The sequence below is a fragment of the Herpailurus yagouaroundi genome, unplaced genomic scaffold, assembly GCF_014898765.1.
Source record: "Herpailurus yagouaroundi ecotype Mexico unplaced genomic scaffold, PumYag 196, whole genome shotgun sequence".
In the NCBI taxonomy this organism is placed as follows: Eukaryota; Metazoa; Chordata; class Mammalia; order Carnivora; family Felidae; genus Herpailurus; species Herpailurus yagouaroundi.
This window is the reverse complement of record NW_024412427.1, coordinates 9,492,022-9,518,910: the sequence shown is the minus strand read 5'-3', so window position 1 is coordinate 9,518,910 and position 26,889 is coordinate 9,492,022. Positions and strand designations below refer to the sequence as shown.

General features: G+C 50.7%; 1 protein-coding gene across 9 annotated transcripts in view; it reads left to right on the top strand.

Annotated features, from left to right (window-relative positions):
* Positions 1-26,889, top strand: part of DLGAP4 (DLG associated protein 4) — a 200,224-nt gene that overhangs the window by 134,246 nt on the left and 39,089 nt on the right. Inside the window, exon 1 of one of the 9 annotated variants that reach the window (XM_040447151.1) lies at positions 187-1,225. The exons of 7 other annotated variants lie outside the window; for them this stretch is intronic. In XM_040447151.1, the coding sequence (XP_040303085.1) occupies positions 1,195-1,225 (31 nt within the window). In that variant the 5' untranslated portion in view covers positions 187-1,194. Of the gene's footprint in view, positions 1-186; positions 1,226-14,671; positions 16,262-26,889 lie in introns of those variants that run through there. One more of the 9 variants, XM_040447150.1, reaches the window with a different exon arrangement.

Sequence of the window (26,889 nt, the reverse complement as noted above, 5' to 3'; positions counted from 1 at the left end):
AGGGGGCTGCGCGCGTCCCCGCCCGCCCCTGGAGTCCCGGGAGGCGCGCGCGCGCGCGCGGCTGACGCGTGGGGCGGGGCGGGGCGGGGCTGGCGCGGGGCTTTAACCCGGAGGCCCCGCCCCTCGGGCGTACAAAACCGGAGCCTCGGGCCGGGCCGCGTGAGGGAGGAGGGTGAGTGCCCGCCGCTGGCCGCAGCTGCCGCCAGCCTCGTCCGTCACTCCGTCCGTCTGTCCGGTCCACGTCGTCGCCGCTGCCTCCTCAGCCCGGACGCCCGGGGCCCGCCCAGCGCCGCCCGGAGCAGCCGCGGCCCCGCGAGGAGACGGGCGCCGCCCCCCCCCCGCCCTGCCCCCCCCCCCCTCCCCCCTTGTCCGTCCGTTCGTCCACCCGCCCGCTCGCGCTTCCGTCCTTCTGTCCGGCTGCCAGCCTTCGGGCTCGTCTCCCCGCTCCGCCCGCTTTGTCTCTCCCCGGCTCGCTGTCTCTTTGTCTCTGCCCTCGCGGTGCCTCACAGCCCCTCCCTCGCGCCCGGATCTCGGGTCCCCCTCAAAGCTCTCCGCTCATCCCTCGGAGCCTCCCTTTCTGAGCGTCCCGTTCCTCGGGACTCCCCCTCACGGTGTCCCCACATCTTTGGGGGCCTTTCCTTCAGAACACCCCCCTCATTCCCCCACGCCTCCCCTCTGAGATTCCCGCACATCCTTTGGAGGGGTCCTCCCCTCTGTCTGTACCCTCAAATCCCTGTGGTCTTGCCCTCCTCTTAGCCCTCATTTCCGCAGGGTTTTCCCCCTTGGTGCCGCCCCCCCCCCATACACGCTGGGACCTCCGACATCCCTTAGGTGCTCCTTTGGACCCCCCAAAAGCTCCCCAGCTCCCAGACTTCACCCTTTCCTGCTATCCCTTGGTTTGTCTCCGTGTCTGTCTCTCCTTGTTCTCTCTCAGGACTCTGTGGCCCCCAATTCTGGGGATTGGGGTCCTCCGCTTTGCTCTCCCTGCCTCTGCCCCCGCATCTGTCTTGGTGGCCTCACCACTCAGTGGCTCTTGTGCTGAAGGCCCCCTTTTGAGCCCGCTCCTTTGCCCAGGGCTCTTGACCCCTTTGCTTTCTCTGCCCCTTGTCTCCCTGCTTTCTGCTCCCTTGTCTCTCCCTCTCCCGTTTTCTGTCTTTGCCGGGTCTCTGGGTCTCTGACCCCCCTCCGGCCCTCATGGCTTTGTGTCTGGAGCTCTTGAAGCAATGTGAGTGGTGGGGTGTCCGGGTCGGGCCGGAGTCCGCCCGCAGGCTGGCCGCGGCGAGGCTCCATGGGGTTGGTGCTGGGGCTAGGGCTGGCGCTGGGGCAGGAGGCTCTGGGGCCTCCCAAGAAAGGGGCAAGGAGGGAGGGGCCAGGCCTCCTGGCAGAGGTGGGAGTGGGGGGCCTTCTGCTCTGAGGCTTCTGCTTTGAGTTGCTTGAGTGTGTGGAGGGTGCCATGGGCTGGACGTCCTATTGGCTTGGTCCTGCATGGCCTGGCACTTTGTGATCGCTTGTGGGCAGGCCTGGGCTATTTTGGAGCTGGCAGGATGTGATATCACTTGGGCGTTTATTTAGACCCGGCTGGGGGGTGGGGGCTGCGTTCTTGCCAACTTGAGTAATGAAATTTTGCAGGGGGGTGCGGTCTTCTAGGCAGCTGGGCTGTAGGGTTGTGGCCAGAACTTTGCAGGCCACCAGACTGGGCAGGTGAACAAGGGACTGTGCTGCCTTAGTCTTGCTGAGACTCTCAGGATGACGGGAGAGAGGAGTTGTTCTTGATCCGACCACCCTTGAGTATCTCTTTTGGTGATCTGAGAACTCTGGGCCTTGATTCTGCCGACTTCATGCTGTGAGACCTTTGATCACTCCAAGCCTCAGTTTCTCTATCTGTAGAAAGGGAATAACTGTGCTAGCCCCACTGAGTTGTCGTGAAGATCAATGAAACATCTGTAGACATGATTTGTGAAGTGTCACTTTGTCTTTAAACTGAGCCCCCCCAGAGGGAAAACAGCTTGCCTAGGGTACACAGCTAGTTCGTGGCAGAGCTAGGACAGGGATCCAGCCCCAGACTCCTTACCCAGAGTTCTTTACCCTTTGTTCCATTACCACCTGATTATTCAGGATTATGCCTGCCTTTCCAATAGGGCAGGGAGCCAGCCGTCCCTTATTTATGCTCTGATTCCTGGTTGCTCTTTGTCAGTTTGCAAAGGTAGGCATGTGTGCATAGCTGGATGTCTGTGCTGGGAGACAGTTTGATTTTCCATATTCCATCCCATTGTTTTTTGAGGGTGGGCCCTGTTTGGCCAGTGGCACTTGGGAATAAAGTGAGTCAGTTTGTAGTTGTGAGCCTTTGCTGCTTTTCCTGCTTCTCTGCAGAATGGGGGAACAAAGGCCCCAAGTGGGAGCGGCCCCACAGACACCAGGAGTCTGCTGTCAAGGAGCCTAGGATGTCTTAGAACTTTGGAGCAGATGAGATCAGCTGTTGTAACACTCTTGTCTTAGAGACCTATAGAGGGTTGAGCAAGGACTCCTAGTCCTCTTCTATGACACTGCCTCTCAAGAGGTCACTGTCAGGCTGATGTCCCTTGCCCACTGGTGTATAATGACCATTTCCAACATCCATTGATCTTTTCACTCTGGGCCCTGTGCTTGACACACTATACAGACTACTTGTGATGGGGAGGAAGAAGGGCTTGGTGTTTGGCCTGGAAGTAGGGGATCTGGATTCTGGTCTCCATATCTTACTCTCAGGGAGGCCACTTTCCCCTATGCTTCAGTTTCCTTGTCTGTAAAATGGGAATAATAGTCTTTTGTCCTAAGGCTGATTCTGAAATCACAGAATCCCTAAAGAAATTCTGTGAGGCAGAATGCCAAGGTTCTGTTCCTGGCTGCGGTAAGATGCTGTGCGACTTCAGACAAGTGTCTCTCTCTCTATTTTTCTTTCTGAAAAATGAGGGGGTTGGATGGCATGGGCTTTTTGGTGCTTCCACCTCCAGCATTTGAGGATTCTAAGGTAACTCAAAGGCCACCTATTTGCACCTGCATCTCATCTTACCTGTTAAAGGTGTGCTTGGTCACAGACCTAGAGGGAGAAGGTGTCGAATGCTGCAAGATGTGTGCTGACCATGTGCTGTGGGGTTTCATAGAAGAGAGCTCCTGTCTGGGCAAAGGGTTCAGAAGAGCTTCCAGGAGGAGGCAGTGCTTGAGTTGGGCCTCTATACCAGGCATGTTCTGCCTTTAATACAGATTGTTTCAGAGAGTAGAATTAATGTGGGTTTTAGAGTCATAAACACCTGGTTTTAATTGGTCTCCATCACTCATTGACTGTAATCTTGGGCAGGTTACTTTCTTTGAGCTTCAAGTTTCCTCATCTGGACTCAAGATATTTACACTACAGCATTGTGGTGAGGATTAAGTGAGATTATATGTTTAAAAAACACCTAGTACACCATAGGCACTTAATAAATGTGAACTTTTATCTCCCAATAATATCTGGGTCACTTTTTTCTTTGAGGAAACAAGACAGAGACCCAGCCTCTCCCCACCCTCCCTCCCCCTTCCCCCTGGTGTTCAGGTTGAGGTAACAAGGAAAGCACCTGACTGTTGTAATAAATAATAGGAGTAATCCTTTAATCTCTCACTTGCTTTGCGAGGCATTGTGTAATCTGTCAGGTTCTTTCCTGGCCATTGTTTCTCACAACAGTCCTGGGAGGAAGTCAGAAGCCATTGGAGTTCTCTCTGCTTCACAGGTGAATGAAGAATAGGGGGCCCAGAGAGGGACAGGAACCTGCTCAGGGTCCCACAGCATGGCAGTGTCAGAGTGGGCTTGAGCCTAGCCCTCTTGACTTTTCTTCTTCCGCAGCTTTGCTCCATATTTATCGCCTCTGCCTCGTAGCCTGTCCCTCAGGCCTCCTTCTCTGGGTCTGGTATCTGTTCTGCAAGGAGGGTTTGCTTGACTTTTCCTCAGCCCCTGAGCTCTTCTCAAACTTAAACAGGACTGGCTTTAGGCTGGGTGGAGACTGAGTCACCATCTTCCCTAGCTGTGTCATCCTGAGCAGCAAATAGACACACCCAGAGGGCCAGAGACTTGCTGGTTGTAGACAACAGCATGGCAGGCTTTCCTCCCAGAAGTTCAGATTGGCTCAGGAATGTCTCTCTTTGGGCTTTTAGGGAACGGCTGCAGCGGTGGCTCCCCAGGGATCTGGAAGCATGAGCAGCATTGAACAGTTGTTGCCTGGCCTTTCCTGCCCCAAGCCTTTATTTTTGCTGTACCCTCCCTGTGGTGCCCTCTCTTCCCGTAGAGGCCCACATTGTCAAATGCTGCCACCTCCTCCAGGAAGTCTCTGAAACAGACTGTGAATTCTGTCCCAGGTCCATACTTGTAGAAAAGTGGCTGTTGCTGAAAAGTGGTCACTTCACCTCTCTGCACCTCAGTTTCCTTATATATAAAATTTAGGTCTCTTAGCTTTATAAAGTTTGGGTTCCCCAGAGAGTCTCCTTTGGCAGGTGTAGGGGCAGGAGTCAGCTGTTCAAACCTGATGCTGCTCTGATGCTGAGAGCCTGTGGGCTGCACTCTGGGAAATGCTGAACTGAGCGTTTCCTGGGTTTGTATCACAGCTTGGCTTGTCCCCCACTGCGTGACCTTGGATTGATCAAGTTTTTGTACCTCAGTTTTCTTCTGTCACGTTGGGATGGAAACCCCTTCCTCACAGGTTGCTGTGAGGATAAGAACTTCTGTGGTAAAGGCCCCTTGAGAATAAGGAACTTGATGCTACGGTGCCATTTACCAGGTGCCAGGGACTGTGCTAAATGGTTTGTGGCATCATCTCACCATATTATTGCAGCAATCCTATGACGCAGATACCATTATTATCCTCATTTTACAGGTGAGGAAACTGGCTCCTCCTCATCTTTGTTTTGGGCAGGATTTGTTGTTTCCAGAAGCAAGTTACCCTTCCCTTGCTTAGCCCTGGCAGCAGACACTGTCAGACCTGGCCAGGGTGAGGGCTGTGGAATTGAACACTTAGACAGGAACGCAATCCTGTCATCAACAGGAGTTTAATGAGGCTGATGAGGTGTGCAGTCTCATCACCTCTCAGATTCCTGGATTTCCCAGTCCTGGCTGTGGCTGCCTCTCCTCCCTCCACCTGTGTTGGAATCAGCTGGTTCCTCACCCACCCACTCGTGGGAACCAAGGCTATCTTAAAGACAAATGATATCCATATTCTACAGCTAAAAGATTATTTCTTGTTTCTCAGCGAAGAAGCAGGCCCAGGTAAGGGTAAGGACAGGGATGTGCCTAGGATCCCAAAATAAGACCATGCCAGGGCTGGACAAGAACCATGGCCCTGCCTGCCCACCTAGGTCACCATTTCTGTGTATTGCTGGCCTAGGTCACCCGGTGGAGAGTGGGAACACTGAGGTTTGGTTTGGGCAGTTAAGTTTCCTCATAGGACAAAAGGGGGAGAAATGGTCCCAAGTGGAGCTAGACTTGGCTCAGCCTGGAGCCAGATGGGCTTGGAAAGCACTTTCTGACCAGGGCCCTGTCCTCCCAGCCCTGGGCTGGGCTCTGAGAGGCTGGGAAAGAACAGACAGGGCCTCTGCACTTGGGAACTTATGGTCTGACAAGGGAGACAAGGCCTACAATTATGAGAGACTGTGTGACAGTCTGTAATTAAGCGTCTGCTGAAGAAAAGCATTGTTTGGGAAGGAAGAAGTGAGTGTGTGCCAGAGGAAACAAGAGCCCTCTTGAAGGGGGCTGGATTTGCAGAGACAGAGGGTGGGGCTGACATTCTAGCCAATGGTTTGTGCAAAGGCAGAGGTGCGGAGGCTGGAAGGTAAGCATGTATTTAGGGAAAGGGTGAGTAGACCAGTTTTGCTGATGCATCAGGGCTCTGGATGAAAAATCTGGGAGGGGTCAGGAAGTTGTAGGCAACATTGGACATCAGCTGAAAAGCAGAGGCTTTGGGGAGCCATGGAAGATTTTAGAGCAGAGGTAGCACAACTCCCCCCCCCCCCAAGAAGGTGAATCAGGCTGAATGAATTGGAATGAATGAAAATGATGACAGGGAGGAAGCACTGCAAGCATTCAGCTGAAAGAAGAGGGTGAGGTTTGGGTGGAGCCCATGGGATGGGAAAAGACATATAGGGTAGCAGGGGGTGTCGTGCTCTCTCAAGAGAGCCTGTCTGGGGGTTTGATGGCCCAGGGGGAAAGATGTTGGGTGTTGCTGCTTTGGGGGAGGAAATAACAATCTGAGCAAATTGCTTATATAGCTGCAATGTGCCAGGCTCTGTGCCAGGGCCTCCATGGGTGCTGTCGAAAATCCTTAGACCAAGCTGGAGGCAAAGGGACTTACCGACCTCCTTTTACAGATAAGGAAAATGGGGCTGAGACCCAGGGCTGACTGTCTGCATACTCTGACTCTTACCACAGTTCAGCTCTGCTTCTTGGAAAAGAGACTCTTCTATCAGGGTTCCAGGAATCTGAATCTTCTTGCCTGTTGAATTGGGGGCACACAAATAGGTCCCCTAAAGCCTATAAGCCCTTACTCTCTAAAGATCTGGAAAGTCGGGGCTGGTGCCAGTTTAGAATTTCTTCAAGGTAGGAGAGTCAGGGAAGTGAGGGGCCTTCACATCATCAGTTTTACTCACCAGGCTGTGAGCAGCCTCCAGAGTTGGACTTCATATGTGTCTAATCCAACAGTGGCTCGTCCGTGACTGGGTTCATTGGGATTCTCAGCCAGCTGCCACTAGAGAGGGTGTTCCCTGGCCCAGCCAGAGGAATCAGCCACCCACAAAGACAGGAGGGGACTTGTCCCAAGTTGCTCTTGACACTGGAGAGCCAGGTGATGGAGCCCAGTTCCCATTTCGCAGGCTGCAGCCAAGGATACTTCCTGGGCAGAGAGAAGGAGAAGGGAACTGGTACTTACCGAGCGGCTTCCATGGGAGGCAGCAACGGTTGGTCCCACTGCACAGCTAGGAAACTGATGGCTTGGCCAATCATTCTCCTCCTCTGTGTGTCCCCCTGAGCTGGACCTTGGGTCATGAGGCAGAGCAACCACATGGCAGGCACATCCTCTGTGCTCTGCTCACTCCCCTTCTTCTTTGCCTCCCTGGGAGGTAAACACCCCCAGGACCCATATGCCAGTCTACTTTGGCAAATGTTCTCTGAGCCCAACTATATGCAAGATATGATTGTAACTGCACCCATCTTTTTCATACCAAAATCTAGACAAAGGTTTTGATGAGGGATTTTTGTTCTGCTTCTGAATAGACACAGCCTCTTGTGAGAAAATACTCAGACATTGGAACAGTGGACTAGAGCAAGCAGCCTGTACTGTCGCTTTCAATTGTAGTAATTCATTTGATTAATGCTTTACCATTTGCCCCATGGTTTCTCACAAATTTGACCATCCATACATATATTCATTCTTTTTATTTTGTTTTCCACGTGTTGGTTCTGGATCCTTAATATTTGTTTAGCCTATTTTTGATTTGCAAAGTACTTTCATCCACTTTATCTCGGTAGATCTTATACACCTCTGGGAGGTCATTACTATTCTTGTTCTCCTTGTTTTCCAGAAAGTGACTTGACCAAGGTTACTCTGGGATTCACTGGCTGAGCTGTTCATTCATTCAACAAATATTTAAGTGCCTGCTGAGTGCCAGGCAGCGAGCTGGCCTTGTCACTACAGTGGCAAGCAGAGCAGTCTTAAGAGACTTAGTCACTCACCTCCCAGAGTTCACAGTATCACTGAGGTCTAGCCAGGATTTACGCCAGCACTCCTGACCCACACCCTGGACTCTTTCCACTGCAGACCCCTGTAATTTGGGCTTGTGGCTTAGATCTAGATTGTTGTAGTCTGTGAGTCCTGAGCCTAGAGCATTGTGGAAAAGCAAGCCAAGGCAGTAAATTTCTGCAAACTGAACTTCAGAGTGACAAAAGAGGTCTTCAGTCATGACTTAATTATTAACAAGAAGGTGAGAAAGGACATCTCAACAGAAGGCCATCTGCTCCTTCTCCTGGGGGACAAGGGGTGGGGGAGTTGCCCGAGGGCTGCTATACTCAACATCCTGGCCTGAATTTTCTCCAGCTTCCAAATATTTGATTACAGTCTGCACAGGTGTGGAGCCCTATGGCCATGTGCTGAGCTGGGGACCCTCCCTTGCCTCCTTTAATATTAAATGAGATGAAATAAAGGCGCATCCTAGAATTTCATGCCTAGAAAGGACTCTGGCCCAGCCCCCTCAGGTCCCATGAGTGGGAACCAAGCATTAGAGAGGAAGGGACTTGCTAGGATCCCATTTTGAAAGAAATAATCCTTCCTCTTCCCGTCTTACCAGCCTTACATAATAATTTCCCCATTGCTCCCTGTAGGAGCTCTCTCTTAGCTGAACCTGTTCCACAGTCAGGCCATATTCACATCTTCCCTATGCCTTAAGACCAAGTTTTTTATGAGTCTGACATTTTTCTCCTGCCAGAGCCCTATGATGTCCAGGCTGCCTCCATCTACTGTCAGAGGCTGACCACCTGTTCTACAAGGCTAGACCAGTAGAGGCTAGGCCTCAAAATCCAGATGCCTGGGCTCTGAGACATACAAGAGGTTTCTCTGGGTGCATTTTGCTAGAGTTATTTTTATGTGTAGAAATTACATTTTTATTGAAAAAAGCAATTTGTGTATGTGGCTAAACTTTCAAACTTTGTAGAAAAAAGTGCCCAATGAAAAATTAGGGTCTCTCCCACCTCCACTCCTCAGTGATCACTGGGAACAGTCTTGATGTTTCCTTCCAGAAATACTCTTCATATATGGGCAGCTATGTCAATAGCATCCTTTTTTATTACACAAATGGTGGCATATTCTCTGCCTACAGCCTGCTGTTTTGTGCTTTGTCTTCTTCACGCAAGTCTAACTATGTTGTAGATGTACACAGGTCCTTGGCCTCCTTTTCCATGACCATGTGACAGTCTGTCAGTGGATGGACCACCAGCTGTTGGTCCAGTCCTCTGCTCAAGGACATTTAGGTTGTTTCCAGTGTTGCTGCTGTGAGCATTGCTGCAGCGAGCACCCTTCCCCACACGTATGTATGCCTGCATGTATGCCCGTGGAGCTGTGGGAACCATTCCTGCAAGTGAAATTGTTGTTGCAAAGAGTCTATGCACCTAAAATTTTGCTAGATGTTTTTAAAAAAGTTTTTTTAATGTTTATTTACTTTTGAGAGAGAGAATGCACGAGTGTGAGTGCAGGAGGGGCAGAGAGAGAGGGAGACACAGAATTCAAAGTAGGCTCCAGGCTCTGAGCTGTCAGCACAGAGCCTGATGCAGAGCTTGAACTCATGAACCGTGAGATCATGACCTGAGCTGAAGTTGCACGCTTAGCCAACTGAGCCACACAGGTGCCCCTGCTAGATGTTTTTGAATTACCTTCTTTTGCATTCTGAAAATGTGTATTTTTTAAAAAGCACTCTACCTCCCCTGGATTCAAATTCATTTCCTTGGTTGAGAACAGACTTTTCCAGTTCAGCCCAGACAGGGGAAGGGGGTTGGCCAGTGTCACCCAGTAGTCCTCAGCCAATGAGGTATTTCCAGAGTAAGGTGCTGATGGAAGGAAGTGAGAAATGAAGGGAAGAAATGGGCTGGAGGGTTGACAAGATGGGGCCAGGATTGGGTGGAGGGAATTCTGTTGTAGGTACCTTGGGACCTGTTTATGACTTGGTCTCCAGGGAGAAGCATCCTCCCTCCCACACTGTATCCTCCTTCCTGTGTTTCTCTGGCTTGGGCTGCACCTGCTTGGCAGCTGCTGGGCCAGTGAACTCATTTATTCAGCAAATGTTTACTGAGCTCCCGAATACCGGTGCAGGCTTGGCCACTATGTCCCTGCCCTTCTCTGACCCTCAATTTTCTTCATCTGAAAAATGGGGAGGCTCATCCATACCTTTCTCATGTCACGAGGCTAGTGGGAAAATATGGTAAACCAGCCAGTGGGGAAACCCCATAAAACAGATTATAGTGGTCTTAGCTAGACACTGTGCCAGGCACCCTGGAGTCACTGAGTCTGATGTTTGGACCAGTCCTGAGTGGGCTACCGTCAGTCTTAATAGATGGCTGGGGCAGCTGTTGGTGGGTGTCTCCAATTGCTATGCCAGGACAGAGTCAGGCTCATGCCTAGGATGAATTTGATTTGCCCCAGGATGCTGGAACTCCAGGGCCTGCTCAGGATGAAGGTGATTGGGTGACAGGCGAGGAAGAGGTAGTCAGGGAGACCAGGAGGGTCCCCACGCTACGGCCAGTTTTGCCTCCTCTGAGCCAAAAGGAAGGTCCTTTAGAGTCCCCCACAGGGCATTTCTGCCACTCCCTTTCAGCCTTCAGCAGTGGTAGGATGAAGAAGGGGAAGCTCTGTAATTTTTCCAGTTTAAAATGACTAGTTTAAAATCACCAGCCTAGTTCCTTCCTCCCATTTTATCAATGGGAAAACTGAGGCCTGGAGTTGGTCTCCTCCCAGGTGTCCCAGTGAGTGGGCAGCCTTATTGGGATTAGAACCCAGGTGTTCAGCCCTCCCAGGCCTTAACCCTCACCGTCTTTCCCACATCGTCCCAGTCTTTAGTTTCACTTTGGGGTTAAAACCCAAAGTGAAAGAAAAAGGCAAAGCAGGAAGCAGCTGCCTTCATTCAGACCCAGCCCAGGCTGGGACTGGCCCTGGGGGATCCAGGCCGAGCTGGCCTTACAGGAGGAGAGCAGGCCTTTTCTCCCTCTTGCTCTGGAGGCCCGGGGAGGGGGGGGGGGGGCGGGCAGCAGGGCCCAGCTGGGAGAGGCGCCAGGCTACAGACAGGCAGTGGTTCTGGCCTGTGCTGTCTGGGAGACGGCCAGTCCGACGAGTTTCCTGGTGAGAGCCTCACCCGGGTGTGGCCCCAGGTGAGGAGCTACTACCTTTTAAACTCCCGTCCTGGAGCAGGGCTGAGCTGGGCTTATGCTGGCCTGGGAAAGAAATCCTGGCTTCCCAAATCCAGCTTCCACAGAACAGTCCCATTCTCCGTGAAGGTAAGAGCTAGGGCCCTGTCTCTACTGTGAAGACTTTTAAACTTTTGGTCACTTTGGGGCAGGTATTTACCTCAACTCCTGGCAGCTTCTTAAGGACCCAGATGGCCTGAAAGCCTTTCTGCCCTGGTTCTAGTCCCAGTCTCAAGAACTTGGAAAGGACAGGGATTGGGGGAGCAGGAGCCATGGCTTCTCCGGAGTGTTTAGGTAACTTGAGGCAAGATCCTCTCCCCTCTGGGTTTCAGATTCCCCGTTTGTTTCTTGGCAGGAGGAGCTCTTTCTAGCTCTGCCGTTCAGTTCAATCAGTTTTGATCCCTTGGAAGCTAGGGAGTATGTTAACACCTGATTTGGTTGGCCTGTATATTTCAAAGATTAGCTGGGTTCTTAAGTTCCTGTGCTTTTTCTAAGAAAATTCTCAGCGTTGCCAGAGCAGATATGGTATCAATTTTGTTGCTCAACAAATAACAATTTCAGTGTACTTCTCTTCTCTGCACAATCACAGGGTCCCCAAGCACAAAGCCATTTTGGTTCAAGTCCACTCCCTGAGGGCTCACGCTGAGCACATGGTAGGTGATCAAGTAGGCCTAACTGTGTTAAGGCTGAGCCAGGCACTGGGGGAAAAGCCCACACCCCAGAAGTCTCACAGACCTGTAGTTAAGATCCTGGCTCTAGTGACATACTGCTGGAGTTTAGATCCTGGGCTGCCACCAAGAGCTGTGAGACCTTGGGCAAGTTGCTTAACCTCTCTAGACCTCAGTTTTTTCATTTGCAAAATAGAGATGATAATATTACCTGGCATTAGTCTCAGCATGTGGACAAGAGAAAGAATGTGTGTAAAGCACTGAGCACAGTATCTGGTACAGAGGAACCACTTAAAAAATGTTAGCCGCTGCTGTTATTGATACCCAGGGGGAGAGAGAAGACTTGAAATAGCTAAAGACTGTCCATGCCCCGTGCCTGGAAAGAATGTAGGTGGACTAGATGTGGTGTTTGGAGGGATATCAAGTTTTGTCTGCCAAGTGCAGCGCTCTGATGGGGACTCTGGAGTGAATTGAGGCAGGCTTTAGAGAGAGGGTGACCTTCAAAACCTCAAAAGCTGGGTAGGATCCAGGTGGTGGAGATTTTGAGAGGAAGATACCCTGGGGTCTGGGGGTGCCATGGGTAGGGGAGGGGAAGGGAATCAGGGAGGAATGGCAGGGGATCAGGGAGGAATGGCAGGGGTTGGCTGCCCAGGGCCAGGAGAGCTGAGATCAAGCTAGAATGCCTGCTGAGGGCCATCAGAGTCAACTAGGCACTCAGAGCCAGGGTTTGTCTCTGAAGGGTCATCACTCCTTGGACCAGTTTCCTGCTGGGACCTATTATTGAGTGTGCTGTGAATAGATATGATAGTTCCAGCTTCTCCTGGAACTTTCTTGCCTTCCCAGGCTTCGTGCGCTTCATGATATGGTGTTGCCCTGCACAGGGGTGTGGTAGTAGTCCACAGGTGTCTGCCTGCCTGGGGACAGTTTGGCCTGGGCTAGCGTAGGAAGAGTGGAACTTGGCTGACAGCACCTGTAACAGCAGGCTGCCTCTGCTACTGCTGCCCCAGCAGTTTCCACAAAGGGGGCGCGCATAACAAGTGTGTGGAGACACTCATTAGAAGAGGGTTTGGGTTCATCCCAGCCAATTCCTCCCTCCTCACAAGCCAACCTCCAAACAACCACCCCCTCTCTTTCCAAAGAGTCAGCCATTCTTGTGCGCAGAGTGCCAGGGGTGAGCCAGAGGAGGGTAGGGAACAGTTCAGACTTGGTCTCTTTCCTCAAGGAGCTTCCATTCAGCTTGGAGTCCCCATCCAAGAAGGTGACAGATATACAAGATACTCTCTGCTTGTGATAAAGAGTCTTGAAGGAAACAAATAGGTGCTGAGAGGGAACTGAGGATGGGGAGGGCATGTCAGGGAAGGTGAGGTGACCACTGGGAAGGAGGAAGTCAGGGGCAGATTGGGAACAGCAGGGCTCAGGACCCTCAGGTGGAAATTGTTTAGCGTATTGAGGGAACAGGGAGAGGTTCTGTTATATCTGGAATGACCTGCAAGGTCAGGCAGGGCCTCATCAGTCTCCGTGACCTTGTTCTCTGAAGCAAACAACTTTCTTGCCCTGTAGGAGCCAGAGTGTCAGTGAATCAAGAGGTGTTGTTGTTTTTGTTTTTTTAAATTAACATCAGAACTCCCAAATACTGACCTTCTGGTTGGTTTTCATACTGATCCTAAGTCCTCAAGAAAAGGGTTCTGCAGCACTCCCTATTTATTGCTAATTTCCTTTCACATACCACCTCATGGTTCACAGGTTTTGTTGCTTCTGTTGGCAGTTTGTTGCAGGTTGCAGTTATTGCTGTTTTTAGAGGTAATACAACAGGAAGGTTAAGTGACTTGCCCAAAGTCACACAGCTTAATCAAGATTTGAAGGTTTTTAAAATTTTTTTAATTTATTTTTTAATGTTTTTATTGATTTTTGAGACAGAGAGAGACAGAGCATGAGCAGGGGAGGGGCAGAGAGAGAGGGAGACACAGAGTCTGAAGCAGACTCCAGGCTCTGAGCTGTCATCACAGAGCCTGACGCAGGGCTCGAACTCATGGAGTCTGAGATAATGACCTGAGTGAAGTTGGACGCTCAACCGACTGAGCCACCCAGGCGCCCCAAGATTTGAAGTTTTGGTTCACTGTTCTTTTTATTCTACCACACTACTTCTGTGTAAGAAGGCCAAAGCAGAAGTTTCTATTTTTAGCAAGGTTGCAACTCTAAAATGATCACAGTTAAAAAGTGTCGTATGGGGCTCCTGAGTGGCTCAGTTAGTTGAGCATCCAACTCTTTATTTCAGCTCAGGTCATGATCTCACGGTTCGGTTCGTAAGTTCAAGCTCTGCATCTGGCCCTGCGCTGACAGCGTGGAGCCTGCTTGGGATTCTCTCTCTCCTTCTGTCTCTACCCTTCATCTGTGTCCACCCACTCTCTCTCTCTCAAAATAAATAAACTTGAAAAGTTTTGGTATGGAATGCCATAATAGTAATTGTGTCCAGGCGATGAGATTAGAATGACCTTTTTTCCCTTATTTTCTACAATGTTATTTATAGTTCATTTTTTTTTTTTTTTTTTTTTTTTAAAGAGAGAAGTGTGCATGGGCGCAGGGCAGGAGCAGAGGGAGGGAGGGAAAGAGAGAGAGAGAGTATCTTAAGCAGGCTCTGTGCTGATGCAGGCTCCATCCCAGGCTTGTGGGATTGTGACCTGACCCAAAATCAAGAATCGGATGCTCAACCAACTGAGGTGCCCCTGAATTCTTTCTTTTTATTTCCCTTTCTTGAATGTCAGGAAGGAGATTGTAGGCAGATTATAGATCAGCCCCTTCTCACAAACACATTTAACTCAAAGTTGAAATTTTAAACATTCATGTTATAAGTTTTTTTCAATTTTTTTTTACATTTATTTATTTGTTTTTGAGAGACAGAGACAGAGCACAAGTCGGGGAGGGGCAGAGAGAGAGAGGAAGACACAAAATCCAAAGCAGGCTCCAGACTCTGAGCTGTCAGCACAGAGCCCGACACAGGGCTTGAACTCACAAACCGTGAGATCATGACCTGAGCCAAAGTCAGACACCCAACCAATGGAGCCACCCAGGTGGCCCTCATGTTATAAGTGTTTTAAATATTTTACTTAGTGACCTTTGGATTTGGGGTGTAAAACAGCAAGTTGATATTTGGGGCTTATTGGTAGAGAATTCCTCAGTGGGCTCCTCACTAGCCTCCCCTTTTTAAAAAATTGGGATAAAATGCACATAACAATTTACCATCTTCCCTGTTTTTAAGTGTACAGTTCAGTGTCATTAAGTACACTCACATTATTTTACCACCATTCTTCTCCAGAACTCTTTTCATCTTGCAAAACTGAAATTCTTCACTCAATTAAACAACCGCTGTCCATTCCTCCCTCCACCCAGCCCCTGGCGGCAACCACCATTCTACTTTGTCTCTGAATTCAACCACTCTGGGTGCCTCATTCACAGGCCCATTTTAAGAGAATGTATTGGAAAGGGGGTAATATCTCTGAATAATTAAGTCTTTGGGTGGTGATTAATTCTCCCAGTTAATGCACATTGCAACTCACAGTTTCATGTGCTCATGTTCCAACATAGTTGTTAAAAGACTGATCATCTCCTGGGAGGGCTTTCTCCACACAGGTGGCCTTGGTTCCAAAGCCCATGGTGGCTGCATTCAGCCTAGCCACAGCCCCCCTGTGGAGGTGGAATAATAGGACGGGGAAGGCTGTGGATTTAATTATACGACCCAGGCACAGTTCCTTAACTACTTACTTGCTGTGGGATTTGGGCCAAGTCTTTCCACCTCTCTCAGCCTCAGCTTCCTCCTCTGAGAAATGGGACAAATACTTCCTGTCATGTGGACATCCCAAAATCGGTGAGACAGATAATGGACTTCCTTTTGCAGTCTTGAGGATCCTAGCACCATGTTCAAATGTGGTTAAAGGCAAGGCAAATAGGGCTCCTGATCCCCATGTTACAGAAGAAGCAGAGACTTAGAAGTGACTGGCCTGAGGTCATTCAGCACTTAAGTGACCACATGGGCTGGAAACTAGCCACCCTCACAAATTGCAGCTGTTGAGGGTTCCTTATTGGTCAGTCTTTTGAGGGTGAGAAGACTGAAACAAATAGTTGCTTTCCTATCTTACTGGATTTTAAACATTGCCCAAGAAACTCTGTTGTTGATGGTCCTACAGGGGAGGATGAGGGGTTAAGGTTTTCAGTGGGGAGTCAAGGACAGTGATTCTGCACCATGGGAATAGAGCATTTCTGTGATCATTTGGCCCAGGCACAACAAATACCTTGCTCTTTGCAGTTACTTCCCATACTAGGCTCATGGCGGTCTGCATCAGTCAATCCCAGCATTCCCACTGAGCCCGGGCACAGCGTCAGAATCCTTCTTAACACAGGCGGGTACTACCAGTCAACGAGAAATAGCACACTCAGTGCAACCTGTGCCATTTCCAACCTAGTATACTCCCCAGCTTTTACAGATGTGCAGCAATCCTGGCAGGGGAAGGGACTGTTTCAGGGGCAGGTGATGTCACAGGTCTCTTTGTGAGAGTGGAAAAGGGTCTGGCAGGACAGCGCAAAGCCTGGGGAGGTGTGATGAGTATGCTTGCAAAAACATCGAGGCACAGTAGCTCCCAGAGGGTTAGAAGCTGTCAAGGTAAAGTCCACTTTCTTCAGCCCTTGGGTGCTGGTTTGGGCTTGAGGTCTTTGTGGAGGTGTACTCTAGTGAGACTCTACCAGCAGCAGGAGAAGACCGAACTTGTGTTTCTACAGCGGCTTCTAAGCTTTGTAGGATTTTGTGTGGCAGTCTGGCTTGTCATGAAGTTGTGTTTTTACTCCTTGTCATACTGGATGCTGTGAAGTTTGGGTTCTGGAGATTGAAACCTATAGGGTTTGCACTCACTTAACAGATAACACATGATTTGCCATGTGACGCTGAGCAGGTCCCTCAACCTCTCTGAGCCTCCATTTCTTCAGCAGCACAAGGGGAGATGGTGAGAACATCTCCTCGCTGGGATCACATATAAGATGCAGGTGTAAGGACCTCGGACAGTGACTGGGCCACTGCAGTAGCCACCGATTCCTGAGCAGACAATAAATACCACTGGTAATTATGAGTATCAGCCACTAATATTCACCTACTTCTTACACTGCCATTGTGGGGGCAGGGTTCTGTGGGCAGGGTTGGTGACCTTCACTTGGGTAGGTGTTCTTTCAAAGAGATCTTCCCAAATGTTACCATATTGTGCTTTCAGAGGTGGTTGGGAGAAAAATCAAGTAGGGAGGGCTATGGGGGCGTGAGGAGGACTTGTAGTCACGCTGTAGTCACGACTTGTCCCAGCGCCTCTGTCTCCTGCTTGCCAAGTCACTTCTTACAGATTTTTCTCTACTTGCCGTGTCCTCACAGTCTTCTTCCAGGGGGAAGGCCCTGAAGGTCTGTAGTAGTTTTGGGGTAAAGTCAGAAGCAGGGTCCTACCTCCTAAGTGTCAGCAGACATTTGCCTGGGCACCTTTTCTGGGCTGAAGTTGAGGTTACAGGGATGGAAACCACATAGTCACTGCCTTCAGGGGGCTCAGGGTCTAAAGGGAGAAGTAGAAAAGCAAACAGGCCTATAAAACAGTGTGGTGGTGAGGGCCAGTAGCACATCTAAACATGGGACGTTGACCCAGCAAGGGAGCCAGGATGGAGCTGGAGCCCGTCAGGGAAGGCTTCTTGGAGGGAGTAATGCTGGAGCTGAGATCTGGAAGAGGAGGCAGAACGAGGGAGGAGGTAGGGTGTTGCAGGCAGGGAGCAGCCAGTGCAAAGGCCCGGAAGCTGAATAATTAAGCTGTGACCTGTGTTGGCTTAAAGAGGGTGCAGAGAGTGGTCACCACCCAAAACTATCAGATGGTGATGCAGGTGTGGCATGGAGAGGGTGGACGGCTGTGGGTCCTCAGGGCACTGAATCTTCCTGCGCCAGCCCTTGGCCTGAGGAGTGCCTTGGTGGGGCTGGGATTGGGCAACAGCTATGTGGGACTCCATCAAGCCCTTTCCCACCTATCTACTCGAGACCCCCTCACAGCCATCCCAGGGCAGTGGGCAGGGCAAGTCCGTGTTGTTGACATTTTATGGATGAGAGAAACTGAGGCCCAGGAGCCTAAGTGGTGCGGTGAGTGCAGAGCCAGTGCTCACACACTCAGACTCCTAGTGCACAGCTGCTCTTGTAGCTCAGAAGCAGGTATGTCGTGGGGGAGGGGTGGCAAGTGTGGGCCAATCTCCTTTTCTGAGGATGGGTTCATCATCTCAGGTAGGGCCTCTGTGCTGCTAGTTTTCCCAGAGGAAGGCGTTTTAAGCCCCATCTGTGCCAAGGCCCTGGTGTTAGTCCTCACATCATTTCCCTTATAGCTAGGCTGAGTGAACATTCTCCTGTGTCTTTTTTGCTTATTGATAACGATTCTCTGGATGCAAAAAACAAAACAAAACAAAAAAAGTTTGAGGTATGAATGTCACACACACACACAAATGCTGTCTGATGTCACATCCAGAACTGGGTGTGAAATAGGAGGGCAAAGAGAGGACAAATATCTCAGGCTTGGATGGAATCTGAAAGGTCACACCCACGAGGGCTTGTGTCTTCTCCCAGCAGCCATCATGCCTGTGTGTAGCCTAGCTGAACTCTCCTGGGCAGCTCTGCCCTTTAGAAAGTGCCTCCTTATAATGCAACATGTTTCCCCTCACAACCTCACCTTCCTGTCCCCACTCTAGTGTGGGGCACATATATGTGTGACAGTCTTCTAGATATTTGAAGATAGTAGCCATACTTTTCTGAATTGGCTTTCTTTTCCGGACCACTATCCCAGTCTCTCCCAGCTCTCCTCACGTTGAACTAGACATGACTCATGGTGCACTTGTATCATACCCCACTTGTGGCATATCTTTGACAGACATCACTAATCAGTCACAGCACTCTTGTTCAGTCAGTCCCTGGCTTTCTCACGCAGTGTTCCATGTGGCAGTGTTCCATGTGGCTATGCCCAGGAGGCATTTCTTTGCCACCTCGGCATTTTAGTGCGAGTTTCTTCAGGACAAGGACTTACTCATCCTGGATCCTACTGCCCGGGACCCAATGTGTGGCTTCCCTGCTGTAAAGTAACCATTTGTCATAACAGGATGGATTTGTCACAGTGGGAATTCTCCCCACACAGGTTGCCTTCTTCTCATCAGGTTCCATTTGGCCAATGCCCCTTGTCCAGAATTGCCAACATTACCCACAATGTTATCCGGAGTTCAGTGGGGCTGCACCCCGCCCTGGTCCTTTCTCTGTTAGTGCAGCCTCACACCGTGTCTGTGGTCAGCTGGAGTCGCTAAGGCATTTTTCCACATGTGCTGCTTTCTTACGTAACTGTCTAACTTGGGATCAAAATCTTAATATAAGCTCTGAGGACTAGGCCCTCGCCCTTCTTAGGTCTCTGGCACCAGGGCAGGCAACATTGCCAGTGCTGACCTGACCTGAACTCAAGGTTTTCCCCATTCAGTTCTGTACTGTTTCATCCCATCTCTCAGCTGCCCAGGGTTCCTGGCTCTGATTCTGTCACCCGATATGCCACCTGTCACAGTGAATGAGCCTGTTAACACCTTTTTTCTATTCTGGGATCCTCTTGGTCATTCAGAATGATGAAAGAGGCCAACAATCCAGGTGCGCAGAGCAGCAGTGTCTGTCTCTACACACAGGACACGGGGGCCTGTGACAGCCTGTAAAAAGCCGGGCTTCTGTGACCCATCACCAGGGTTTGACGTCAGCCCTCCAGAAGTGAGGGTGTTTGTTTTTTTGTTTTTTTTTTAAGGCATTTTCTAAGTAGTACTTCCCAGTACTAAGAAAGGCAACAGTGAGTTTCACATGCTGGAGACCGTATTTGAAAAGCCAAACCTTGGATTCTCCACCCCGGCTCCCCACTCCCCACTAGGCCAGACAAGAGGCTGTTACATCAGGTTTTTACACTGAAGTGGGGCAACAGCAGCCCTGTAACTCTGAATATCATCTACTCAGCAGCACCCTCTACTACCAGTTATAACTTTGAGATACAACAGGAAAGTCATGATTCAATAACTGCAGCTTGGAAACTGGCATCTCTTTAAAGCTCAGACTCCCAGGGGTGGTGGTCATAGGTGTCCTGGGGGGTAGGGCAGGAGCCTCTGAGCACAGCTGTTGGCAGAGCTGACTCTGCAGGCAGGTCTCGGAGGATAAGTAAGACGACAAGATGATGTTTGTGGCAGATTCCAACACAGCATGGACAAGGGGTGGGGCGCCTGACTGGCTCAGTCAGTGGAGCGTGTGACTTTAAGTTTCAGCCCCATGCCAGGTATAGAGCTTTTTTAAAATTAAAAAAAAAAAAGAAAGGAAGGAAGAATGGCAAAGAGTGAATGTTGCCCGACAGGTTGCTCACTGGATACTGTTGCAGTAATGGTGGAAATGGATTTTGGAAACGGCATGCCATTTGGGGTCCCCTGGTCAGAGGCTGAAGGAGGTATAGGGCTCCACACAGGTGGCTGCCTCCCTGAATGCCTGGAGCGGGTGGTCTCCAGGCTGGGAATGTGAAGGCATCTTCCTTTCTCAGTCTGGGGAGAAGAGGGAACACATCCACACTTAGAGCCCCGGACAGGGGGTCCCTGCTCTGCCACTTGATGCTCAGCACATGTGCCTTTCTGATCCTCAGTTTCCTTGTCTGTACTGTGAGGAGGTTGCAGTAGTGGGGTGGGTCTCCAGATACTGTGTGGGAATTCCAGATGGGGAACAAAAAAAAGGAAAGCGGGAGCTGCTCTGAGGAACCTAGGGTGGGATGAAAGTCCAAAAGCCTTCCTCAGTTCCCCCTTGTGGGCCCTCAGAGCCTGGTTTGAAAATGACTGGCATTACTATCTCCTAGGATGTTGGAGTTTGGAGGCTCCACATCCTCATTTCTAATCCCAGCACCCCTTTGACCGGTTGTGTGACCTGGGAAAGGCGGCCTCACCTCTCTGAGCTTCACTTTGAAACTGTAGGAGCCAAGTCGGGGAAGTCCTGGGTGACTGGGAAGCCGATGTGAAGGTTTCTGGTATCTGGTGAGAGGGCCAGAGCACCTGGGACCACACATCTGGAGAAGGGCCTGAGGAAGAGGGCCGCTGGCAGCAGTGGTCACAGGCGTGGGTTGGGGTGTACCTTTTCCTTCCATGTGCTGGGGGTTCTGGTCCAGGGTTCGCCAGGCCTCTGCCCCCCATGGCTAGCAGAGCCAGAGGCTGCCACCTTCTAGCCCACTCAGGAAATCGTCGCACCCCGCTTGAGGATCCAGGAAATGGGAGCCTGTCTAGGTCCTGACTGGGGAATTGGCCTGGCCAGGATCTCAGCCAGGCCCTGCTAGGTGGCGCCGAACTCCAGCCCTGGGCCGTGTGGTGAAGTTGTAGCTCGAGCACTGGCTCTGGAATCAAAAAGGCTGAGCACAGATCCTGGCTTTCCCACTCACTGGCCATGTGACCTTGCGCTGCTCACTTCTTCTGAGCTTCCCTTTTTTCCTCTTTGAAACGGGAATGGTAGGCCTGGTGAGGTGATGAGCTGAGAAGTTAAAGTGCCTCATGCTGGGCCAGCTCACGGCCACCCTCAGCCAGGGGAGATGCCCCAGAGCACATGAAGTCTTCCGGCCCAGAGACCCAGCTGACCTGAACTCTGGGTCCATCTGGACGGCACTGGACTGCCTCTAGCCCCTTAACCCTCCCTCCAGCCCCTCAGGCCTGGACATGTCAGGACAGAACCCTCTCACACCCTTGCCCTTAGCTGGGGTGCAAACAGTGCTTCTGAGGAGCAGCTGTCTCCGGGAGCAGAGGGAGGGGAGTTGCCACCAAGCAGGTCCCTCCCAGGCAGCCACTCCAGGCCCATGAAGGGGGTTGGCCATCTGTACTCTGGGCAGGGCTCTCCCACCACCTGTGCCCTGGTGCCAGGAGTCTGGAACCAGACCCGGTCTGCCCACCAGAAGGGGCTTTCTCTGTTTTCACCGAGCCAGACTGGAGATGCCAGCACAGGTACCTCCTGGCTGCCTTAATTTCAAGGTTCCCAAGGGCCTCCTTCCTTTCCAAGGGGGAGGCCCTCACAGACAGCCTTCCTGAGAGCTGGGGGAGAGGGGCTAGAGCTCCAGAAAAAGCAAGGTCTGAGGACAGCTGCTCCAGCAGTCACAAAGTCCACATAGCCACGTGTGCCACAGGCTACACTAGGTGGCAGGCAGGTACTGTACTGTGTTTTTTAAAACTTTGAATGAACTAACTCCACTTCAACATTTGAAGGTTTTATTATTATTTTTTAAGTCCAGATTTCTGACTTCTCTCACCCAGGTCTCCACAAGCAGCTGTGGACCAGAGGAGTTAGATAACCAATCTCCTATAGACATTTGAACTTGTGACCCCCATTCTAGGTCAATCCACTTCGTTGACAGCTGGGGAAACCAAGGCCTGTAAAGGTTCAGGTCTGATGCCCACCACATCCAGTGTTGAGTCCAGAGCCTGGTACCTTGGCCTCACAGAGCAGAGCTTTTCTGCACTGCCACTCTTCAAAGTAAGAAGCCTATTCCCTCCTCTATAAAACATCAGTGATAATTATCTCCCCTCCCAGGCCTATGTCTGGAACAAAGTAGCACCTGGCCAGGACTCATTCAGTAATGATTCTTTTAAATACGTACTTGTAATACGCCCTCACTGGAAAATGTTGCTGGAAGTGCTGCTTGCTTTCTTTCGCTGCCAGCTTTTAGGAATGGTTATTTTCAATTTCTGATACCCATTCCTTAGGGTTTATTGAGCTCTTATTACCACGGCCTCATTGCCCAACTTCAAGCAGACTTACTCAAGGCTTTACTTCACAACAGACTGTGTTCCTGTAGTGGGGGCGGGGGGGGCGGGGGCGGGGTGGGTGTGGGGGGGCTCACCTAAAAGCTCAAGGCCCTGGTCCTGGGCATTAGATTCCAACTCAGAATCAGGAGTAAATCATTCTTCCTTGAGCCTCAGTGTACCCAACTGTCAAATAGGGATTTGTTCATTTATTCAATAAATATTTCTAGAACCCAGCCATGTACTGGCCTGGTGCTGGGAAAGCATTGTAATTATACAAGATAACTAGGGTCTCTACCCTTAAGAACCTATGTTAGTCAGGAGCTCTTTCTGGTAGGAGAGAGACAAAAAACAAGTAAATCAGTTAGTTGGTTAACACTTGAATGAAAACAAATGGGGTTCTCAAAGCTGAAAGCTTTAGACAGGGCGGTCAGAGAGGTCCTCAGATCAAATGGGAAGGGGTAGACCTGCAAAAATGAGGTGGGGATCATTTCAGGCCAGGAAGAGCAGGTTCAAGGGCCCTCAGGTGGGCATGTGCCTGGAGTGTCTGAGGAAGAGCAAAGAGGCTAGTGCAGCAGGAGTAGAATGAGCAAGGGGAAAGTCTAGGAACTGAGGCTAGAGATGGGGGTGGCAGGGGCCAGTTATTGTAGGCCAACGTGAGGAGTGTGCCTTCTATTCTTCATGGAGTGGGGAGCCTTTGAAGGCTTTAGAAAGGGAAGGAAGTAATCCAATTTGTACTTTAAAAAAATTCCTCAGGCTGCTGCTGTTGGGAGAGGGGCTGTGGGTGTGCTGAACCACTGACAAAGGAGGGAGGCCAGAGGGCAGAAGATGGAAGCCTAGACCAAGCCGGGGGGATAGAGGGAAGCCAGTCTCTACAAAATGTGCTTTTGTAGGGGAGGGGCAAGGCCTTGCAGATGGAGGTGGGTGGTAAGGGGGGCATTCCAAGGCTTCTGGAGTGTAATCGAGTGCATGAGGTCCTCTCTCTGAGAGAGCAAGGCCACTGTGGAGGAGGAATGGATTCAGATTCATTCTGGAGGCTCTCAGCTTGAGATGGCCTTGGCAGTGCACATGGAGCTGCCTGGTGCACTGGGCTATTGAGATAGGAGGTGATACGCCCTTCTGGCTGCTTTCATGTCTGGTGCTGTGAAACCCTCCAACCATGGTCCAGTTTTGGGGGGACTTTATGAGGGCTGCTGTGGGTAGGAGGAAGATGCCACTGTTCCTATTGTCCAAGCGGCCCCAGGAAGCAGAGGACCCTGTCTGAGAGGAGACAGCCCTCTCTTCAGCCTCCTTGCCTTGGTCCCTGTCTTCCCTTTACCAGTTACATTACCTGAATTCTACTTTACCAAGCTGTGCCCTGCCCACATCGGTCTTCACATGCCTTGGGGGCTGTCCTGCTCCTTTGCTCACAGAGGATGCCTTGATGTGAAGGCATTTCCTTGCCACTCGGTGACTATGGTCCATCCTTCTAGGTCCAATCAGTCAGTCTTAATGTCTTCCTGACAGGCCCCCAGCTTGGTTCCCCAGGAGGTGATCATTCTCTCCTTAATCCAGAAACATTGGTAACAGTAGTTGCAGGGGCCCAGCTATGATTACAGAGCTTCCTGTCTCTCATCTGTTTGACTCCTACTCAGGGCATACTGGATATTGCATCCCATTTTCTGGGTAAAATAACTGATGTGCCCAAGGCTGCTCCTCCACATGACCCTTACCCAGTTAGTGCAGTGGGTGGGGGGCATAGGGTAATAGTCAACCTTCAGGCAGCCTGAGTTTAAGCCCCAGCCCCAGCTCTGCCTAGCTGGGAGGTGAGATAAGGCAAGTCATTTCGCCTCTCTGAGCCTCACCTGTAAAATGGGCAATGACAGAGCTACCTCACGTGTACCCATTTTGAGGCTTCAGTTGGCTAAGGTACCATCCATTCTCATTATTCATAGTAGTTATATTCATAAAATCTGACAAACACTGAATTAATGAATACTGAACCATTGCTCCTATGGGAAATAGAGGCCCTGCACATTTTCACCGACTAATCAGTACGTATATTGTCTTGTGTGTGTCTGTTTAAAGATACCTTATTTAATGTACTGGTGATTTATTAACACTGAATTGGCCAATAGCACTATAACTCACACTTGAACAAGGCTTATCTGCCACGCGTTTTCTCCATAGGCATATCACAGCCTTCTTGCACTCAGGAACGCTAGATAGCACTTCAGCACTATACTTGGGGGCATTTTAAATAGAGAATCACCAATAAAAAGTACAAAAATGGAAAAACATAGCACTAAATGGACCAGGAAACGGACACTTGTTTACAGTGTGAGAGCCAAAACAAGAAGGCAGAGAGAGTCACCTGTTCAACCTTAGCCGGGAACCTTGTGCATTGGGTGACTCAACTTTTCCTCTGTGCGTGTCTGAGAGTGACCACAAACCCCCTGTGACTGTTGATTTTGGGGTTACAAATAAATTTTATCAAGGAGGTGAATTCATAGTTACAGGAGGATTGACTATATGTGAAGAGTTTGCTCAGGCCAGGCTTAGTCAGTGTTCAGTGTAGGTCTGCTTTTAGTATTGGAACCATTACCCACAGGAGTGCATCCTGGTTTCTGGACAAGACTCTAAGGCAGGGCCAGGGCTCCCTGAGCTATGTGGCTTTGTCTTCCCCAGTGTACCGCCTTTGTGTCCTCTTGGCTCCTATGGGTTTTGGGATTTGAAACAGGTGTAGATTCCAGAGGCCTTGAATGCCCCCACTGAAGGGTTTGTTCCAAGTCCGCTCACTGGGACTTGGCACCATTGAAAGGTTTCAAACCAAGTAGTGATGTGGCTGGACTTCTCAAATGGCCCGCCAGGGTGGAGGAGGTACTGGAAAGGCAGGACAGGAGGTTGGGGGACCAGGGAGGAGCGGTGTGGGTGGTCCAGGGGAGGCTGGCTCTAGGTCATGGGGAGAGGAACAGATAAGAAAGGCAGTTAGGAAGCACCTGGTTGTGGGGAGTGGTGGGGGGTTCCCAGGAGGATTTGGGGGCTAAGAGGTGCTGCCAGGCCCTCTTAGTGGAGTTTGAAATTAAAGTTTGACATTGCTGACTCTTGGGGCACAGTGAGGGAGGTGGCTTCCAGACTGACACAGTGGGAGAGTGGGGGTCACACGGGTTGTCAACAGGAAAGTGGCTCTGAGAGGGCAGTCTGTCCCTGATCCTGACCCAGCTGCTCAGAATTCCCTTCCAACTTCCCCGGCTTCTGGGGAAGAAACAGGGAAGAAGGGAGGAATTTGAGGCTGGTAAGTGAGAGCTTTGAGTTCTGTTTTTTACCATAGCACACAAATGAGTGGCCTGATTTAGCTGTGTGGTTTCACAGGTTGCTCACCGGTGAGAGAGGGAATGGGATCTTCTAGGCCCTCAGCCCTTCCTTTGACGAGCCCTTTCCTAAGCCTGGCAGAGCCAGCAAAGGGAGTTGAGGCGGCTCTGGCTCCAAGGCCAGCTCTGTCCGCTCACGTGGGGCTTAAGAGGGCCCCACTGCCTCTTCTGTGAAGCCTGCTGCCATAGCTCTCATGCTATCTGTGGCCCCCCACATCCACTCCTCTTCAGGAGTCTAGGCCTCTTCTTCAGCTCCCCTGCCAAGCTTGGACCCCTGGCTGCCTGCAACACAAGGGTTGTGCCAGGCCTCCAAGGCACTTGCAGTGGGGCTAACTTCCTGGGGTTGCTGCATCTATAACTCTTGGCAGATGGGAGTCACAGCCATTCCACTGAGTGTTTGAAGCTCTATTTGGCCATCTTACTACATCTTGATGTTAAAAAACACAATGTAGAAATAAATTCATTCTGACCTGATAAGAGTTTGCTGGATAAAATCTTGAAGCAGAAGGCAGAAATGAGACAAAGGGAGCTTCTTCTTAGAAGAAACAAGGACTTGTGTGCTGTGGAGCAGGAGGCTGGGCTGGATGTCTGGGGCCGGGGGCAGGCTGCACGGAGGAGGCATTGCACAACTGGCTCCTGTGTGGCGCCTGAGCTTGAGGGATTGGCATGGCCAAGCTGGGGGCAGGGAAGCACGTGGCCCCCCGGGGGCAGTGTCTCAGTGTGCACACATTGCTGTGGCTCAGCAGGTATTTCACTCGGGGTCTTTGAAAATGTGTGTAAGGACCAGCTGGAGGAGATGGTCACACTCAGGGGATGTTCACTCTCTAGCTTCCTGGGCTGAAAAGTTTTCCAGAGTGAGTGGATGAAAAAGTTGGACCTATGTGCTATGTTATTATAAACTATGGCATGTGGAAAATCTCCCAGGGCCAGGAAGGGCCGCAGTCACATCTTGGAAGAGGCAATGCTGGCCAGGTCCCACATCTTGAGTCTCTGGGGCACTTGCCCCACCTCTAAAATTTAACTGGCAAATGATGACTGTGCAATGATGATGTCTGGGCTAGTAACACGCGTGGGACACACTCTTCGTCAGGGGCATGGCCACAGCCCTGAGTGC